General features: G+C 48.8%; 5 protein-coding genes across 5 annotated transcripts; 1 reads left to right on the top strand and 4 right to left on the bottom strand.

The window, feature by feature from the left end:
- Positions 1–100: 100 nt before the first annotated feature.
- Positions 101–2,262, bottom strand: EPUS_01983 (uncharacterized protein; the record flags this gene model as incomplete). The annotated part of the gene is made up of 2 exons (XM_007801815.1): positions 101–1,368; positions 1,434–2,262. 2 exons carry the CDS (start codon positions 2,260–2,262, stop codon positions 101–103), a joined length of 2,097 nt encoding a protein of 698 aa, XP_007800006.1.
- A 572-nt stretch (positions 2,263–2,834) lies between these two features.
- EPUS_01982 (uncharacterized protein) lies at positions 2,835–8,352 on the bottom strand (the record flags this gene model as incomplete). The annotated part of the gene is made up of 4 exons (XM_007801814.1): positions 2,835–7,720; positions 7,773–7,909; positions 7,957–8,152; positions 8,202–8,352. 4 exons carry the CDS (start codon positions 8,350–8,352, stop codon positions 2,835–2,837), a joined length of 5,370 nt encoding a protein of 1,789 aa, XP_007800005.1.
- Positions 8,353–9,087: 735 nt separating this feature from the next.
- Positions 9,088–10,915, bottom strand: EPUS_01981 (Deoxyhypusine hydroxylase; the record flags this gene model as incomplete). Its single annotated transcript, XM_007801813.1, has 4 exons — positions 9,088–9,122; positions 9,191–9,377; positions 9,892–10,378; positions 10,425–10,915. 4 exons carry the CDS (start codon positions 10,913–10,915, stop codon positions 9,088–9,090), a joined length of 1,200 nt encoding a protein of 399 aa, XP_007800004.1.
- A 264-nt stretch (positions 10,916–11,179) lies between these two features.
- On the top strand, positions 11,180–11,714 carry EPUS_01980 (Mitosis protein dim1; the record flags this gene model as incomplete). Its single annotated transcript, XM_007801812.1, has 3 exons — positions 11,180–11,350; positions 11,399–11,450; positions 11,506–11,714. 3 exons carry the CDS (start codon positions 11,180–11,182, stop codon positions 11,712–11,714), a joined length of 432 nt encoding a protein of 143 aa, XP_007800003.1.
- A 432-nt stretch (positions 11,715–12,146) lies between these two features.
- On the bottom strand, positions 12,147–12,927 carry EPUS_01979 (uncharacterized protein; the record flags this gene model as incomplete). Its single annotated transcript, XM_007801811.1, has 3 exons — positions 12,147–12,456; positions 12,511–12,621; positions 12,671–12,927. 3 exons carry the CDS (start codon positions 12,925–12,927, stop codon positions 12,147–12,149), a joined length of 678 nt encoding a protein of 225 aa, XP_007800002.1.
- Positions 12,928–13,150: the final 223 nt, after the last annotated feature.

Here is a 13,150-nt window from a genome sequence, read left to right as displayed (position 1 = left end):
GGGCATGGAGGCTGTTACTTTGGTCATCGCCCGTCGCCCTCACCTTTGGCGGTGCTCATGGTGTCTAATAGCTCACCATATCTGAAGAGAAAATGCTGTGTTAGCTGGCTTTGCTCGGATTAGAAAGAAATCTCAGCTCACCCCTTCCGAATAATGCCCTTTTAGTCCAGTCCATCGCCAATAGGATCCTGGTCCGAAAGCTGACGCTCTGGGCGAAATAAATACTCCTCCATAGGTAGACCGCCAGCAAGCCTCCACTAAAACTCATACCACCGAAATCAAAGACGGCGGCGTTACCGATGTAAGCGAGGCTGCCCATATGATGGTACTCGAATGCTTTATACACCGCTTCGTCTAGACCGCCGTAGTCGACCTCATTGGCTCTCAGCCCTGGGAGTGCTAATGCAATCTTGTTGAATTTTCGACCGAGGTACTGGCCCTGCTGGTTTGCTCGCTGCGCAGTCGCTGGAAGGGAGGTGAGTTTGTTGTCAATCTGCACAAGCAACTCGTGGAGCTCTCCGAAGTCGAGAGTGCCAGACTTGTCCTTGTCATAGGCTTCGAACAATCTGTCGAGACGCCTCAAATGGTCCGTGGCTTGTGGGAATCGCTTCTTGACCCTTTGCGCGACGTCGCGCCATTCTTTGAATGTGATCTGCATCTTCTCTGGGTCCTTACCTTTCTCCCAGGCCATGGTGCGAAGGAAAGTAGTAAGGTGGTCCGCAACATTGTTCTGAACGGTGGAGCAATCGCCTATGGCGTAAACGTCTCCTAACGGTGCACCGATGAGACGTAGATGAGTGTCTGTTTCTAAAGCGTGCCGGTTGTTTTGGCTGTCGCCAAGCTGTTTGGCCAGCGTCTTACAAAACTCGGTCTGAGCAACGCCAGTTGACCAAAGGCAGAAGCCCATCGGTAGCTCTTTTGTGACTGGTTTCCCATCCTCCATCTGGCTGAAGAGAATCTTGTCCGGACGCACTTCCTTGACCCTGGAATTAGTGAGGACTTCGACCTGATCATGCGCGAAACGTTCTTCGGCGAATTTGGAGAGCGCTTCGTCGTAAGTGTTCAAGATATGCCCTCTTGATTGAATGATATGGACTGAGATCTCATTTCGAAGGATCCGAGGGAATGAGCGAAGCAGATCCTCGTTTAGCATGTCGTAGAGCTCTGCTGCAAATTCAACGCCGGTAGGCCCTCCTCCGCTTACGACAAAAGACAGCAGCCTCTTTCGCTCCTCGTCTGGAGTAGTTGGGAGACAGGCCAGCTCCAGATTGTGGAGGACGGTGTTCTTGATCTGCTGGGCGTCGTTAATGGACTTGAGAAAATGGCAATGCTCGAGCCCTTTAACGCCATGAGGGTTCGTAGAAGATCCTGCACTGTAGTCAGCATCCTTGGTCTACCACTGCCACCAGCAACACCTTGGACGAAGCACCCACCAACGCCAATAACAAGCTTGTCATAAGGTAAATAGAAGTGGACTTTGTTGCCACTGCTGTCGAGCTGGGACACTTCGACAAGCTTTTCGGAGAAGTCCACGGATTCTGCTTCGGCTTGTAGAAAGTGCCCCTTGACTCGGTGGATTATGCGACGGATTGGCTCGACCAGGGAGCGGAACTCAAGGGTGCCTACCGTAGCAGACGGTAGCATTGGTGTGAACAAGAAATGATTGACAGGAGATACGACTGTAACATGGTAGTCTCCTGCGTGCAAAGTCTTAAGTAGCGCAACGCTACCCCAGCCTGTTCCAAGAATGACCATCTTCGGCTTATCCCTCTGCGCTGCCATGTCCGGGCTGTCCTCGTCGTCTACCAGCACACTAGCAATCGGAAGATTTTTGGGCCCTCCTCTTTTGGGCGACAATGCATGCTCGGATACTGGTATGTCTGCAATCGTGGAATTGTCCTTATAGGTCGTTGCGTCGTAGACGAAAAATGCAATGACAAGGCCGGTGCTAGTAAGGATGAAGAGACCGGTATACGCAAAGAAGCGGTAGAAGAAGCGGACTATAGGTCTTCGGTGGTCAGGTAATGGTTTTGTGGATAGTAGGCGCAACTGGGAAGGAGATAGGCGCAGGGATGGAGATCTAAGGTTGAGACAGCGCAGCACGTTGGACTCGAGAGATGCGAATTTGGTAATTGGCGTGTGAATCCGTCTTATAGACGTCGCAGTCTTGGGGCCAGCCCATCTTGAGATCTGTGCGCACGCACGAGGGGATTGATACAATCTCTTGACACCAAAGGTTGCATGTCTAGCAACTGACTCCATGACCGTCAACAGCTGCGTCTTTGACTTCGCCCACGACGCTCATGACAAATCTAGCGCCAGACGACAAAGAAATTGATTTCGTCAACGTTATCTTGACATACTGGGGAATCTGCTGGAGAACTCTGTGGGCAGTGGTCAATTGGACCAAGGTACCAATGCAGAAATACGTCACTGCAGATCGCGAGTTGGGGGCGTCTTGCCAGGCACAATCGTCAGAACAAGGATTGTTTGACGTAGTATGCACGAAATTTGGCTTTTGTTGTAGTGATCTGAAAGCTACGAGAGTTTCAGTATGCGAGTAAATAAGTCGCAGGATAGCAGGCTATGACCATCACAGCAAGGATGTGACTATGTCCACTGTTTTCTATGAGGATTGCACGGTCCACGGAAATAATGATAATGTGCTACATGATTTTTTCATCCAGCTCCGCTCCGAAATACCATGATGTATCAGGAGGCCCGACCACATAAGCAAGGGTATCTGATCATGTTGTCCTGCCAGAAACGCCTTGCCAGACTTTTCCCACTGCAATGAAGCTCCGCCTTCAAACGCCAGCCTTTCCACGAAATCCTCAATCCCAATCATCGTCCGAGCCCTGCTTTGCGCCCGACCGGCGCCTACCATTCAGACTAGGCCGGCCTCTCTTCTTCTTCGGCGTCCCGATTGCTGACACGGAGCTCTTTCTCTTGCCTCTCGGGCCTTTGCTTCCATTGACCAGAGGCTGCAAGCTGGCTTCGGGATCGACACTGGCTGAGTAAGATTCTCGCATCTCATCAACCTCTGCCGCTACTTTGACTTCATCATCCACAGCCATTAGTTGTGCGAATGCCAGACAGCGTCTCGACATTGCCTCGTCGTCATCTAACGATGTCATGATGTCCGAAATGTTCTCCCAAAACCTTTCTCCAGTGATACCGTGCACCTTTGTAGGCGTTTTGGCCAATTCCTTCGCGTCCTTACTCTTTCCATCATTTTCTCGGACGGGTCCTGTTATGCCGTATTGTCGCCTAAGATGCGTTCGAGTTTCCCAGAGCATAGTCAAGATCATGGCAGACATAGCAAGACGTTTCAGCAGCGCAGGCTCTGCACTCTTCATAGGAATCGCTTCCGTATAGGTTGGACCATCCGCAAGTTGCTGGCCCTTGTCCTGCTTGACATCGCTCCTGCCAATAATGTGTGCTTCAATAGCCTGCGCCACTTCCGCTCCAGCTTTGCCGACATGGCTCTCCATGAAGGAGATAGCATGTACAAGCTCATCGAGTTTTCCATAATCCAGATAAGCCAGATTTTGCACAATAAACCTCGAGAACTGAACCTGGTCCAAAGCGTTTTTGCTGACAGTGAGATCAGACGGGTCGACACCGACCTTCATAACAAGGTGCCGTAAGAATTTACGAACGTATTTGATGTTGCTTGTCTTGACAATCTCGTAAAGCGAGGATAGTTTTGGCACGAAAGGCCGAGCTTTTGCCCCTGTCGGATCCTTCACGATGTCTCTCTGATACTCATATGCTTCGCGAATTGCCCTCATGTATTCTCTTTCAAACATTGTCTCATGCTGCTGGTGGAGTAGCCTATGGGTGTCACAGGCGACTCTAGCAAGCAATGGCCGAGGTGATGTTTCCAATGCCACAAGTGCCCCAGCACACTCTTTCGGATGCACGAGCCCTTGTCGATTGATACTTGCAATGACTTCGATTGCTGGCATGTCGATGTGCTCGTTGCCAGAAATGGAAATCAGTAGAATGAGCGAGAGAAAATGTTGGGCAATTAACGCTGCAGCGCCGTCATGATCGCTTGCTCGGAGGGAGCTTTCGAGCCTGCCAGTAGGCTCCTTGGCGTCGGTTTTGGAGGCTGCAAGTGTTTCTGTAGCGACTTCTCGAGCCTTGAAGAAATCCAGGAAGCTGGTTACGGCAATATATTGGAGGTCCGAGTTCCCTCTCTCGAGGACTTCTGAGAACGATTTTCGGACTACTTCTTTGTTGAATTGCCCTGGCCAACTTTGACAGATAGACGCTAGACTGTGGAGAGCTTCGCTGCGAATCAATGGGGCCCTCTGCGCTGTTGTGAGAGGATAGATAAGGTCCACCATCAAGTCAACGACTGAAGTCCCTTTCCATGAAGGGAATATATCTTTGAAAGAATGCGCGAAAGGCTCGAGGTCACAATGCTTACCAACGCAGCCGGTGATCCGAAGGTAGCTTCGCAGCCTTCTTGACGCATCTCCTAAGGCAGGATCGCCTTCATCGAGTCCATCGGAGGTAGAAATTTTGGCGGCATAGATGTTCTTAAGTAAAGACATTGTGAGCTTTACCAGCCGCTCAGTATTGTGAAGGACGCGATCAATGGTCCACAAGCAAGATATCGCTTCGTTAAGCTCAGCACGCCCCAATCTGGACACAGCTCTCATGAGATCGTTCTGAATGGCTTTGAGTAAAGTTTTGTCGGATAGATGAGGTAGTACGCAACGATAGATTACAACAACGGATCTGAAAAAGAAAAGATCATCATCGGTGGAAAGATTCTGAATATAGGGTTGAAGCGCTTGCAGCTGTTCAGGCTTGACAAGACTGGCATCTGCTTTTGAGAACGCTTCCAAGGATGACAATAATGCCCTTTGCTCTTGCTTTGAGGTTTGATCTGAGCTATTCAAAATCAGATCGAAAAGAACATCAACGATATTAGAGCAAATGACGGAAACTGGTGTGTGAGTCTTCATCCCATCCTTCAAGACGCTTCGGTAGAATTGCTCCAGTCGGAGAAGCGTATCAGACATATTGATGCTCTCCGTCGCACTGACGGTCTTCACAATCAAATGGACCTGCTCGGTCAAGGCAACTTGTGCTTTTGCTGTATCGACCACAACCCCAGCAGGTGCGATGAACGGTGCAATCCATGTATCATACAGCGTCTGCTGTGCAATAAGAGATACCGATTCTTCCGGATCGTTGAGTCTGGAGAGAAACGATCGTGCAATACCAGCTCTCACAGTGTTCTTCGGATTGCGGAGATAAATCTCCTTCAGTATACTGAGGCAACGCTTTCGTACCCCAGTGGCCACATCCGACTGTCCACGCTCCAAGACAACCCGGATTGCCTCATCCTCAAGGCCTGGTCTCAAAAACATACATTTTGAGATGAGTGATAACGCGTTGTCACGAACCATGGGGGACGAATCTGAAGCACACCGAAAGATGACGTTCATAACACCTGCATCGCGATCCAAAAGCTTTGGGTCTGCTTCTAGCATGGCAACGACACTTTTTAGGCTGCGACTACGCATCTTTGCCTGATCGCTAGTCAAGGACTGAAGTAAAACTTTGACAATGACGTCAAACGCTTTACAGAAGCCCATATTGACGACCGTCAAAAGATATGCCAGTCGACCTTGATGTGGAGTGATATCCTCGAAAACTTTCTCCCCTCCTAAAGAGATGGGATCCTTGAAAGCTTTCAACAATGCCCTAGAAAAGCCTTCTATTTCTTGAGAATGTTGATCTTCACCAATGTCGACTGTAGAATAGAAGGTCCTTGCCCATGTGACCAAATAGTATCCACAAGCTGTCCTGAGCTGCCAGTTATTGCGATCGCGGTCGCAGTCTTTGAGATACTCAAGCGTGATCTTAAAAGGACCCGTCTCTGTAACAATATCCTTATTGCGTAACGACCTTTGCAGTTGATCTTCAGCGAGTCCCGTAAGATACTGGCTGACAGCGTCATCCTGGTGATCAAATGTTTCACAAAGCGACTGAATTGAGAGCAAAAGGTTAGATATCGCAGAACCCATCCATCCGAGTAATTCGAGTGCCATATTCTTAGGAGTTGCCGCACTTTTGTCATCATTCAAGATTGTCAGCATGTGACGAGCGAGAATCCACAACAAGAGCTCAGCAGCAGGCCATTCAGGAGAACCAAGCACGCTGATTAGGTCTTCAATAAAGAGATCGAGAAGATTTCGGTGTGGCTGGTCTCCGGTCTTGGTGGAAACCTTTGCTCGCTGCACAAAGTAGTTAATGATGTAGTTGGCGCTTTCCACAGCTCTTTGATACAATGAATTCGCCTTCTGGCTCAGCTTCCCTAAAGGTGATAATGTCTCCTCACTATTGACGCCATTAGACTTCATAGTGGAGCCATCGTCGTCGCTGTCAGTTGCAGGTTCGACAGGATCCGTACGTTTTGGAGTGGTGACTTCTGCTCTCCCCCGCTGCTCGGAAGTCTCAGTGGCAACAGTCTGGATGAGCTGCATGACCAATGCAGAGACCAGTTGGATGTTCTTGCCATCGACGAGTTTGAATTGCCGTGCGCCTTGTTTGGTGGTTGAGAGCTTCTGCAGCGAGGACAAGATTTCGTCCAGGATTGACTGACGCTGATCTACGAACCTAGAAAATATTTTCGCAAGTGCTTCCACAGCAGCTTTCCTCACCGTTTCGAAAAGCTGTACCCCAAGAACAGAATCTTTTTCTGTATAAGAGCTCTCCACAAATATAAGCTGCGTTGCGAGATATTCTATCCGAGTGATAGCGGTCTCCGCACTTTCCATTTGAAGGCAGATATCTGCCATCAAAGACAGGAGCTTCCTGCCTTGATGAAGCAGCCTGGTCAATAGATCTTTAGATCCAGACGCAAGCTTGAAGAGCACTGACGTACGTCCATTGGAGCGTGCTTCAAGTACTGGAATAAGACAATTCTCAAAGGTATTCGTAAGAAGGATTGGTATGCTCTGCACAATGTCTTCTGGACAGAGCTCTTTATTCTCCAGACTACCCAATATCGTCCAGGCAACTGTGCAAGCTGATGTAAGACCGTTTTCTGCTCGAAGCATGCTCGCTTGCCAGTGCTTGGCATCTTCCTCGCTCGGCTCTTCGCCAAGATGAAGGTTAATCGTTTGAGCGAAAAGTATTGGGCCTTCACAGATCTTTTGCAACCTTCTCACGTCATCTGGTTGGACTCTCTCAAAATCTTGGCTGATTGTTAGTTTTTTGATTGCGTTTTGAAGCTTGCTATGCACCTTAGTCGCTAAATGAGAGGTGGACTCGTCTAGACTATCGGTCTCTTCGAAATAGGAGCTTGCTTTAAGGGCACGGGGACTTGAAGTGTCAGGCTGCAATAGGTCATGGGCAGTAAATATCTCCTGAAGAAAGTCTTGGAACTTCGACAATGCCACCTCCGCTTCTTCTTTCTGCGCTTGATACTGTATCACAACTCGTGGAAGCTCATTGTCAGCATCGAGCTTTCGCCGCTTCGGTGACTGGTGGGGAACTTCTCCGTACTCATAGGGCGGACGGGGAGGAACTTCTATCAATATTCTCTGCTTTCCGGGTTGATGGATATTATTCTCTTGGAACGCTCTATGGTTCTGGGAAGCAATCGGCTGCTCGGGAGACCTTGATAAGGCCGGAGTGGGAAGAGAGTGAGTACGACTTGAGGCTTTCGGGCTGGGTGTTTCGGGCGTCGGGTCTGTATAGAGTCAACGACGCTATCAAGTCTCTCTAGTGATGATTCGTCTTACATCGATAAGCAATGGCTGAAGAATCAAGTACCATTCTGGCAAGTGGACTAATCTGTGGTTTAAACGAAGGGAGGCTTCGCTCGGTGTTGGAGATTGGCAGTAAGGAGCTCCTAGGTAGCTGTACGGCCTTGAACTTGCTATCATTGTTAGATCTACTGTCGTTCTGGTGCAGCTGCTTCCTTACAACTCCGAAAGATCATCTGGGTCTAAAAGATCATTCAATCCCTTTCCCCAAACGCCAGCCTGCGCGTTGGCAGCACCTCCGTTCGAGAAGGAACTCGTGCTTTGATCCAGTAATCTCTTCAGGGATGTGCGTTCGTTCTCGGCAAGTAGCCCTGGGGACATATAGGGTTGGGCTAAGTCTGGTATAGGGATGCGTTCTGGAAGCTGGTTAGCCGGAATAAGAAACCATATTTGCAAGCGAAGTACCATAGCCTGAAGTCACAGACGTCGCCAGTGGAGAATATTGCAGAGCCTCGTCAACAGAGAGTGGCCGAAGTCTTCCCGTCGACGAGACCTTTGTCGCTTTCTGGTTGCCATTGATGATGACTTCGACTGTTGGGCGACGAGGCGCCTGCATGTCGAGCCGGAAGCACACAACAGAATCTCTGAACAGTTGAAAAGGTTGTCCATTCAGTCCTGTGTGAAAGTTGGGCTCAGTCTACACCTACTACGTAAGTTAGTACGCATGCTGGAACCTTCAAAGTCGATTTTCCCGTTGCCAAGCCCGTCACCAGATCTTGACCGCATAATTCAGGCACCTGTTCTTCAGCGACCACTCAAGTTGCTGATAAAACATGCTTGAGCATTGAAGGATGTTCACGTCAGTCATGGTTGGCAGACAACACGAACACCCACATGTTTAGATGTAGGGTAAATTGTTTTCGCCTCAGCTAGGCATGGCCCATAGGCATTCCTTACTAAACCAGCGAACAACCTTGTGGCACCCCATCTGTTCCAGCAGGCAGACAGAAAACTTGTTCACATGCGAGGGTTCGAGAATGACGAAGCGACCAAGACTACACCGGACGCTTCTATCGAGCTCTGCTACAAGTATTATCAGGGTTCTGCTATGATCTCACTAAGCGACAAGCTGTGCATGGATGGTCGAGGACCTCCAGCTTTGCCACATTGACCATCAACCGCAGGTAGAGCGAATCTCAAGCTCCTCGGACTATGAGGAAAAAGGCTTCATATTTCGAATCATTCCACCACCTACACGAGAAGTATGTAGAGCACATGTTATTATTGTCAATGGGAAGGGCCATTTCCCGACCCAGAAAAGCTAGCTTTACTAGACTTGCAGTCCGTCTATCTAATCCTCGATGGAGACTTGAACCTTGGTCTTATCTGTTTGGTAGGTTAGCCTCCGGTATTGTGAAATGTTTGTGTTTAATGCAAGACCGAATGAGACTCACAGAAGGCGACGTGATCCTTGATGTTCTGCGCTGCTTCCTTAGGCGCAGGATAATACCACGCCGCATCTTTCAGGATATCCCCGTTGACGTTGATATTGTAGTATGAAGAAATGCCCTTCCATGCACAGCTCGTGGTCAGGTTTGAATCAGAAAATATCGATTTGTCTGAAATAGAATCTGGGGGGAACTGGCCAAGGGTCAAATCTATGGGGAACATCTCGATGGGATTTAATTACATAGACGTTTCCTTCTACTGTCTCCCACTTGTCAGCTACTGCAATTGTCGTGCCATTGACCTTAGCGATTGCGCGACCCATTATGTGCTGTTCTGCGTGGTCGAGCTTGGTCAGAAGATGAAGCAAATGTGATGGTATAGTAGCAAAGATATCGAATAGAAGATTTCACGATGACTCTGGAATCAAAGCTGGTACATATGATAATCGTAAAGAAGAGCAGGCTTACTCGTATTAATCAGATCTAACTTACGGAGTATTGAAGTCGCCGAAGTGGGGTTATTGATTCGTAATCCTTGCAGCCCATGCACCGATGGCGTGCATAAGCTTCATAAGGCTGCATGTATGAGTGACACAACCAAGCGCTGAGATATGGTATCTATGTCCCTCCATAAAGCGTTCACTTCCAAGCCTTGCAGAAAAGAAACACGTCTCGAGTCTGGATCAAGACACCCCAATCGGTTACACCATCGCATATTCCATTTCCCCATTTTTCTCGTACTCGGCCATATCCAGCGCAACAACCACACTCTCACGCACTACCTGTTCCGGATCATCCAAGAAGGTCTTCAATATGTCCTCAACACCAGGCTCATCTCCAAGAGTGCCAAGCGCTTCTGCAGCTTCATGCCTGACCATGCTCGCCTCGTTTGTCTTGCTTAAGGTTGCTACCAGACTGGGAATAGATGCAGGATGGGATAGCTGACCAAAGACGAAAGCAATCTCATGCCTGAATAGTGCGGATGGGTCATTGAAACCTGCTGCAAGTGCCTCAATGGCCGGAACAGCCGAAGGTATGTCTGGGGGAGAGGCCAGATCCCTTAGAGCAAACATTGCCCGATACCGTTGGAACAACGATAATGAAGTGTCCATAAGTCTGGACTTCAGGTCAGAAATGCGGAATTGATTTGATTCTAGGGAGATAGGTGGAGCTGGGTCTATAGATGCAAAATCACTGCTTTCTGTCAGCGGCGAATACCAAGAGTGTGCAACAACTCGACCTTGCTTTGAGCTTTTCTTTTTCGCGCGCCTCCGAATTTTCCCATATAATTCTGTCCACGGCTATGTCACATGTTTCCCTGACGACTTCTGGTTGATCCTCGTTGTCTCTGAGGTGCTTCATCAGCTCAACACTTGAAATGTCTCCTAGAGCCCCAAGAGCTTCTGCCGCTTCATGCCTACACATCTCATCTTGTTCGCGATCCTCTAAAACATGACGTAGAAAGGGTGCAGCTTCAAGATTCTTTGTCTGACCCAGGCAGTAAGCAAGTTCGTGTTTTAGTAGAGCTGATGGCGAGGTAAAAGCCGCAGCTATCGCTTGTATAGCTTCGGAAGTCCGCCGGTTCGCAGGCTGTTGAGTAGCAAGATGTTTCAGCGAGAAAAGTGCCCGGAAACGCTTTGCAAGTGGGACATCTTCGGAAGTTAGAGCTTGACGAAGGGAAAGAACAACATTTTCGAAGGTTGTATCCGGCGTCGAATCATGCGCATTCATTGTCATCCTCAATAGATTGTCCACTTGGGAGAAAGTTCTATTTCTAAGAAAATGTCATCACAGTATCCTGCAGCTTGGCACGGATTTTTGTAGAATTGAAGCTTCCGCTTAATATGCATTACATAACATGTGCTACTCTGCTCATATCTTGAGGGCAACAAACATCATCGAAATTACCCCAACTACTCGAGCGACGCTTATCTGAGCGATCAGCACTCTATCATCCTCTGGCTTACCACCTCTTCTGACTAATATACTACAAGGATGGGTTCCGTGGTCCTTCCTCATCTTGTCACAGCATGGCACGTTGATCAAGCCATCATGTCCGAGGACGAGCGTCTTGTGGTGATACGTTTTGGTCGCGACTGGGATCCAGACTGTATGCGTCAGGATGAAGTGTTGTACCGAATCGCCGACCGAGTCAAGAATTTCGCAGTAAGTCGGTAGTATGGGTTGATATAATAGATGCTGATCGTTATCTAGGTCATATATGTATGCGATCTTGACCAAGTGCCGGATTTCAAACAGATGTATGGTAGGTCTATCCTCGGCTCACTGCTTTGGAAGGAAAGCAACTTATGATATCTTAGAGCTCTACGACACTGTCACCCTCATGTTCTTCTTCCGCAACAAACATATGATGTGCGACTTTGGCACTGGTAACAACAACAAATTGAACTGGGTATTGGAGGATAAGCAAGAATTGATTGACATTATCGAGACAATCTATAAAGGTGCGAAGAAAGGGAGAGGTCTTGTTGTTAGCCCGAAGGATTATTCGACTCGCTACCGATATTAATCGTCCAGAAGCAAGGCTCTAGAGAAATGTTGCGCTTCTATCCTTCTTGTGAGGAGGCTTCCCTGATGCTCGAATATGGGCTGGTCATTGTGGAAATGGGGTGAGAGCGTCAAGTGGTTGGTCTCCCTAGCGAAAGCAATTTCATACAATTACTTCGTCCTCTGCTGACCCAATGTTGCAAGCAAAGGCTTGTCTATGTCCCTACAGTCACTGCTAGGTTGTTCTGAGGTGATGTTCCAGGTGAGCCCTGCTGCACGTCCCTAACCCTCCCCTGCTGGCACCGTAGGCCACAAGATTGGTCCATGTAAGGGACCAGCACAGGAGCAGTGGCCGGGAGAAGAACGGCGAGCCATACCACGAGTGATCCCTCCCGTCTGGCACTTCTCATGAATATCAGAGGGCATCGATACGTTAAATAGTTCCTACAGCCCTTTATTTCGTCTTGATGTGCTTCAGCGGCTTCGGCTCATGTAGAAAGTTGTTAGCGTAAGCTTTCGGGACAATCCTCCTCTCATTTGGCTCTTGTACGAAGTACTCGTATCCCTGCTTCTGTGCAAACAGTATTGCATCTTCCTTCGTCTTGAAGTTGAGATGTGTGCCCTGCAACGAATCTCCAGTGGATTGCCACCCCATCAAGGGATTCTCCCATCGATGACCTTTCTGCAGGATATCCCAGTCCATTCTCCAATGATGGCTATGCCATGTCCCTGACTGAGTAGCTGTCTTTGCTGGTCGATATATTCTGACCAAGCGTCAAGATGGCAATTTACCCCAATGCTTTATGGGTAGGACATACCTAACCTGGCGAGCTTGTAGATCAACCGGAGCACCGGAGAGAACAGCAGCTGCGACATTTTCTTCAGGCTCACTGCCGTCCATGACTCGTTTTGGAACCGGCGAGAAGGTCCTTAACGTTGTCAGCCAGCATAATCAACCCTCAGAGTTGGCAGTCTTACGAAGTGCCGTGATCGATACGAGCTGAATAGTCTGGTTGGTGCGTTGCGAAGGGATCCGGTGTACTCTCTTGGGACACTAATGATGATTTGTCCTCAGTAGACTGTATTCTGTCTGCAAAGTCTGATTCTGAGCCAGGCTTCGACCACCAGGAAGTAATCTGAGAAATGCATCGTGAAGTGGCTGGGGCGACGGCCGTTGGAAAGCTTGTTGCTGCCTTGTATAATTTCAAAGAACTACGGGGGCGAAATAACGACATCGTGGATGACTGTGTAGTAAGTGACTTGTACTTCAGGAGGTCGAGTTGTAAAGATGTCGAGCTTGAACGTCAACGATGCCAGTGGTAGAGGGACTGCCAAGTGTAGCGCAGCACCCAAAAGCAGTTTAGCCCCTTCTCTGAGCTCCGGCCAATTGAGCCGATGAAAGCTCAACCTCCCTCTTGCAGTGCATCGAAGAACGAATTGGACTGGTTCCTACCTCAA

The sequence above is a fragment of the Endocarpon pusillum genome (assembly GCF_000464535.1).
Source record: "Endocarpon pusillum Z07020 unplaced genomic scaffold scaffold1372, whole genome shotgun sequence".
NCBI lineage: Eukaryota > Fungi > Ascomycota > Eurotiomycetes > Verrucariales > Verrucariaceae > Endocarpon > Endocarpon pusillum.
The sequence above is the reverse complement of the archived record's forward strand: the minus strand, read 5'-3'. Positions and strand labels throughout refer to the sequence as shown.